General features: G+C 35.0%; 1 protein-coding gene across 6 annotated transcripts in view; it reads right to left on the reverse strand.

The window, feature by feature from the left end:
* The window catches only part of LOC117426375 (cytoplasmic dynein 1 intermediate chain 2), a 29,480-nt gene extending 22,896 nt beyond the window's left edge, over window positions 1–6,584 (reverse strand). For 2 of the 6 annotated variants that reach the window (XM_059033683.1, XM_059033682.1), the window contains exons 1-4: window positions 6,433–6,584; window positions 2,684–2,801; window positions 1,885–1,999; window positions 552–693 (exon numbers count right to left, since the gene is read on the reverse strand). In XM_059033683.1, coding sequence (XP_058889666.1) covers window positions 552–693; window positions 1,885–1,999; window positions 2,684–2,791 — 365 coding nt within the window. In that variant the 5' untranslated portion in view covers window positions 2,792–2,801; window positions 6,433–6,584. The remainder of the gene's footprint in view (window positions 1–551; window positions 694–1,884; window positions 2,000–2,683; window positions 2,802–6,432) is intronic. The other 4 variants (XM_059033687.1, XM_059033684.1, XM_059033686.1 and 1 more) reach the window with 2 other exon arrangements.
* Between the last annotated feature and the right edge of the window lie 326 nt (window positions 6,585–6,910).

A 6,910-nucleotide genomic window follows, 5' to 3' on the forward strand; every position in this document is an offset into this window, starting at 1 on the left:
TCTCAAGTTTTACTCTTACTTTTATTGGGATATAATCTTGACAATTTTGTATAATTGAATGTCATTACTTGTGTTTCATGACAATTATTGAAGGAGAGCATGCAATAGATTTATATTATATAAAGTATAATATAATATAAAACAAAAATAGGAGTTACTGTAATCGGATTCTGTTTTCCCATTCTTTTGATTATTGTTTTTTTTAAGGCTTATATTTATTTTTAAATACATCATATGGAAGGTAAACAGATTTATTTTTGCAATCTTACTGAAGTGAAAAAAGTTTTAATCCACATGGAAAATAACAGTATTTTACTAAACACAAAATCAGGTACATACTTGCCCTTGAGGGCTGTGTTTAAACCTGTGTACAGATTTATCCCATTGAAAGAGTTAAGAAAAAAACATTTTCCTTTTGTGAAAAGACAGCCCAACATTTAAACAGCCCTCCAACCAATTAAAGACCTGCTTAGCAAGGAAACACTTATACAGAAACCACTCATAAAATGAAAGCATTATGTCATTAAAATATTACACCAAGATTATTATACCTAGCTCCAACGGCGCCATCACCAGAGTCTTGGCTCCCAGCCTCGCTTGGTGTGCTCACAGACTTAGAGGACGGAGACATAGGTGGAGGGACTAAATAGTGAAACAGACAGGTATCCGCTGTTACTACTCGGAGTTGTTGTGCTGTTCAGAATGTTTCAAAAGTAATTCAACATGGGAGGTTTAAATTAAATGGAGATGTGTGAATCAAAACAAAAAATACATGGAAGGGAGAATGAGCAGCAAAAAAGAGAAGGGAAGAAAAAAACTGTTAAATTTCATGCTTGGTTTTCATGCATGTGTGCAGTTAACTTATGACATGCAATTTAAATCAACATTGCAAACTAACTAGTGTGCTCTTGTAACCTGAAAACATATGGCAGGGAAAACTTTGTAATGCCGGTACTGGTGACCATAACAAATATGTTAAAAAGGTAATAATTCTTAATTTTAAAATATACTTTAGACTCTAATATTTATTAAATGCTTATAAAATAATTGTGCCTAAACCATGGGCAAGATTTAATATTCAGTCCCAAAGCGAAAATGTTATGTTATACTGCAAAACTAGCAAGAATCAACTCACAACATTATTGTAACTGTATATTTGCACCTACTGGAAGATGTTTCTTGCTAGTTTCATACCAGATAAAATGGGTGGAAACTGGGATACTTTCCCCAAAAATGACATTTAGAAAATGTAACAAATGTATTGTCCTGATAAAGCTTTGTGACTACAGGCCAAAATTTGTTAAAGACTCTAATATTTGTGATATAATACAAGCAAGTAGAGCAAAACATGTCATTAGAAAAGTGTGTGTGTACCAGCATTAAATTGAAAAAGTAAACCAGGTAATGTAACATGCCTTTCAAATAAATATGATGGGGACATGAAAACATGCGACAGTGTACCATACTCTTATGCATATGATTGTACAGTGTATGCATGAAAGGACTAAAGAAAGCTGGAATGGTGCAAACCTGCAAAGTGTCTATAAAAAAGGGTTATCTAAACATGAACGGCAGTTACTTTGTTACTGCAACATGCTACTAATACTTATGCTAACTTTTCTAAAGCTTATACCTAAATTATACTATTTAGAACCATAATGAAAATGTATTATACTTCAATTTTACACATATGTGTCACAATTGTTAAATGATGAAACTGCTGGTTTGGCTGAAAAACATTTGTCTTATACAACTCTACCACCACCTACTGGCACGTAAACTACTATACTATAGATCTGTATCTACTAGCGCATAAGGTGCAGACTTGCCCTCGAGGTAAAGATGGACAAGCGTAAGAGAAAATCTTTAGCATTAAACACGCACCAACTGGAGCGTCAGGTGTAATGCCCATGCTCTGGAGCAAAGCCTCTGCCTCACGCCGCTTCTTCTCCAGGTCAGAGTCATCCTGGGGCGGGGCCGCTTCCTTCTTCTGATCAGCCTGAATGAAAACAGTGTCAAGATTGTATTTGAAATTTCTATAAAGAAATGTTACAAGGGAATGGTTGTATGAATAGCTAAACTGTAAAGTCAATTAACTAAGTGGCATTGGAATAATATCCTATACTTGCACTCCAAACACACAATCCAAATACACACTGTGGACTATATACAGTAAAAGATAAGAATGCAAATGCCTAAAATATAAATATCTTATTTATTGCTATACTAAAATACATGTCAGGGACATTTATAGCCTTGGTATTGGATATACACTGTAAAATATTACTTCGGATCATGAAAGGCATGTCACCATGATCAGCTCTACATGTAGAATAGTATTAAATCTATATTGTTATAGTACATACATAGTTTTATCAAAAAACAAAGACGTTCTGCTGGGTGTGAGTACTGCAAACAGTGTGGTCATTAGGAACTACACTCCCAGTGTGTGAAAGAACTTGAAAATTTCAGCAAATTTACAAAACTGTTTCTGATTAGCCCAACCAACCAGAGGCCAGAGCTGCAAAAGTAAGTCACCTTTACCTAGATTTGGATATTCAAGAATATTTTCTAAGGAATATCCATACCAAGCTTCATCACCACTAGATATTTGTTATATTTCTTTAAAAAAGTAGACAAGTAGTAGAGATAATCAGTGACATTAAAGTTGACTTTAACTTACTTCTTTTTTCTTCCGCTCCTCCTCTTTTCTTTTCTTCTCCTCCCTGATTTGAGCCAGGCGCTGTTTCTTGCGCTCAAGCTCTGCTTTCAGTTCGCTTTTATCAGACATGGTTACAGACCTACAAGATTGAGAAATTATACGTTTCAGCACGCAATTCAAATCCTGTTGCAACGCTATGATTGTTTGTCCAAAATGCTGTACAAACTAGCAGAAAAATATAATTGTTCTCAAACATTTAACTTTGTGAATTCTTAGTGTCAGAGAGCAGAATCCTAGCAGACTAATTCGAGATAGACCAGGAGTGCCCTCTGCTGTCTTCTTTTCTTACTACAGGATAATTACAATTCCCTTTCTTTGCAACAGTTGCAATTGTGTTCACCATTCAGTGACCAGGTGTCCAATATGCAGCATGAGTGTTCAGCCTTCGACAGTAGCTTGCTTTTAGGCCCTTTGTCTATACTGTTCAACTTCCAGAAGGAACATGTGAATGTGGATTAAATATGGTTTTCAAAGTGGTAGTTAAAGCTGTGATCGTAGGTAAGTTGCACCTGACCTTTTCAATCTACATCGTACTAACTTAAAAGTCAAAATCATAAATAATGCATTTACAAAATGTCACTTAGGTTTTCAAATCCAATAGATTGATCTAAACTTATCTTCCATAAAGAGTAATGAATCTGTTGATATCAGTGGCAGAAATATGTAATTTTAGGCTTTAATCCAATTGATGGTGATCTTGTGTAAATTAAAATGGCACAAGCAAACAAATATGCGTTTCTTCTATCTGTACCTGTAAGATATGTATCCAGTATTTGCTGAGGTACAGTTAACAGAACTATTAAAGGAACTGACTGATACAGCTAACAAATGTTCTTATACAGGCCTACAGTCTAGGGCAGGGATGGCCAAAATTACTGACCCTACCAGGTGCAAACCAAAATTTCCATATGGTCGAGAGCCGCAAGACACCTACTGTGAACATGAAATGTTTGTCAGAGCAAGATACTTTAAATACTAGTACTGTTGTGCAGTACAGTAGTTGTAGGCTAGCTCTTGACAGCAGCAAAATACACAAGAACAAGGGATAGAACACAGTTCCTGTGTAACTTATATTGTACTGTAGATCTACAGTGTATTAAACATTAAATGTAACACTATGCTGTTTTCCATTATTTATGTTTATACTGTATGTATTACGCACTTTAAATAAAATATATTCAGTTATAATGAAGTAAAATACAGTAACTGGGCTAATTTCACCAAAAATATCACTTAGACACATTTTTGTAAGGGTTCTTTTTGACAAGCTCTTCCCTTGAAGATCTGAATGGTGGGTTTAAAAAAAACAAAACTTTTTTTTTGTATGACTGCTGCATGTATTCTACTGTTGAGTTTTGTCCATGACAAATGCACTGTATTTATTATGAAAGGGATTACAGTACCTGCTCATGACGAGATTAAGATATATAAATATAATATTAATTTTAGACCTGCAACATAACATTTAAACATGCATTCTCTAATCCAGCGAAAACACTCAAATGTTATAAAAAGATTTTATAAGGACGTTTGCCACTAGAGATAGTCCATGTTTGCCATACAAAACTCGCTTGAGTCGTTAAATCACCTTCTTTACTCAATGCCGAAAGCAGCATCTGCCTTAAGCCTGATCCAGGAGGATATTCAGATAAAAACGCGTTGTTTTTTTTTCGTCCACGAAACGAATGAGCACTTAATTCAAAATTATGAAATGTACTTTCAACTGCACATCCGGGTTTGAAATACGCATGTGCCAGCGAGCGGTGTCGAAAGTCAACAAATGACGAAATATGCTTGAGTGAACATGCAGGCTCAAAGAAACAGGCGAGAGAGAAGAAATAAAAATAAACACGAATGAATACAGAGAACACATATAATAAACGTTGTGTTTATTTTTACTTTCTGTCTTTTTGTTTATTATTCATTCTTCATCGAGCCACAAAGCGTGAGTCACCCAGCATTTCACCGGGAGCCGCATTAAGTTGAACTGCAAAAGAGAAAGACACGAGCCGCGGTTTGTCTCTCTTCGGTAGGTTAATACCATGGAAACCAAACTAAGTGATTATTCAGAAGCAAGGAGTCTGTCTTTGTTTTACTTTCTAGTCAGTTCAGAAGATGTCTCAAAATAAAGTACAGGTTTAAAACACCCGAAGAAATAGCAAGACGTTTTGAGACAGTGAATTTCAAATGAGTTAGAATTCTGTGCTTTGTTTTAGATTGTAGATATTAAATTGTAGCTTTTAAGAATTTCATGTTTATTAAAACTTTAAATTATGAATATAAATTCAACAAATATTTACCTTAGTCAAACAGACCGAAACTTTGATAAAGTACCTCTAGGCAATTGTTTATTTACAAACAGCAATGATACAATAACTTACATCTACAGGAACTTTTTTTTTTAACCACCTATAATGAAATGGCACTCTTGTCAGCTCATTCACACACATGTTCAGATTCGAAGCACATCAAGAACAACGTGAGCATTTCCACCCTGAACCTTGTTAAACCTATCTAACTATGCTTTTGCTTAATTGTGGTCTGTTAATGAAAACTACAACAATCACACCTGTTCTGTAGCATACACGCTGCTAATTCATGAATGCATTCTGTGATAAACCGCTTGTTTTAAACTGAACTCGACAGAATCCCATAAGAGATATTAAAGAATGTGTTGTTAAATTCTAGACATATATGTATCACACTCTGGGACATGTGTTTTAAAGCAGTGCGATAGAATACAATGAACTGATTGTTGAGGATGATGTAATCCTTCACCAGACCAACAGAAACGTTCATGTGGAAACAATTGTTAAGAGTACAGATACAACGTCAAGTCTACAGGAACACTTGCCAAACAGAATCCGAAAGTACTTCAGCTGCGATCTCTTGTTTCTATTATCCAAACAGCAGTCTGATAACTTGATTTACATTATACAATTAAAAAAAAGTCTGATTTTCATAAGTGTTTTTTAATTGCCATTGAAGTAGTGCGTCGAGAAAACAAAGATAATAGTTACTTTATAATCTGTAATAAAATCCCAGAAGTTATCCTTCACTCGTCCATTCTTTGCCAAGTGGTCTAATTCGATGCACTATTGTAACTGTAAACACCTGTACAGTTTAGCCCACATTAACTGTTCTCCACATACATAGTTATGGCACAAGCCGAGATGATATAGTGTGATACTATTTCAGTACAGTACCGGTACATTCGTACTAGAATAAACATACGGAGAAGCTATTTCATAAACTTCGTAGTTTTGTAGAAATTAGTCAAGCGATTTAACTAAAAACAAACGCACTGATCTTAGTTGTGTGTCGGTTTAATTATTTGCTTTGGTGTTCTCAGAAGATGAATCAAGTCTGCCCCACCCGAACATCAATGCTGCTGTCCGGCAGGGTGTGATGTGCAGTTTAGTGAAATCCATTAGCATTACATCTTACTTGACCGATTACTACTGCACAGGTATTTTAATTTATACAAATAATATACAGTAATAAATACCGTTTTAAAAAAATGATTACATCATATAACACAAGCAATAGCCCAGCCCTGCCCAGCTCAGCTGCCGGCTAGGCCTTCTTCTCACAAAATAACAACAAGGAAAACTGAAGAGTGGTTGAGAATATTAACACGTGAGACAGCATTCCAGTTCTAACTATTAAAGCAATCATTATATTGTGTATTGATTGTTGAATTAACTGACCTGAGAGTTGCTTGTCTTTTATCCGCAAAATTTACAGTTATAAATAAATTGCTATCTTCCTTATGACTACCGTGTACACAAAGATGAAGACGAGCTACGGAGACTACAGATGGACATTCAGGATCCAGCGTAGTTAAAACAGGAACCTGGGACGTGGGAACTTGGGCGCCCTCTAGTTTTAGTACGTGTAATTACTATGTACTTTATCTGGTTGACTGTCAAATATGTTTACGTTCACCAAAAGTGGTTTTAGTTTTGTTGAGTGTGGATGAATAGCATGTCCAAGCTCTGTTATGGTAGTTCAAGAATAATAATAATAATAATAATAATAATAATAATAATAATAATAATAATAAAAACATTTTAAAAGGGTCATCTTCTCATACCAATCTTCTCATAAAGATTGTTTTCCATCTCTTTTTAGGGATTATCAGTTTCAATGGCCACAGCAAGATATTATATACCTTATCTTGACAAT

This window comes from Acipenser ruthenus, chromosome 11 (assembly GCF_902713425.1).
Source record: "Acipenser ruthenus chromosome 11, fAciRut3.2 maternal haplotype, whole genome shotgun sequence".
NCBI lineage: Eukaryota > Metazoa > Chordata > Actinopteri > Acipenseriformes > Acipenseridae > Acipenser > Acipenser ruthenus.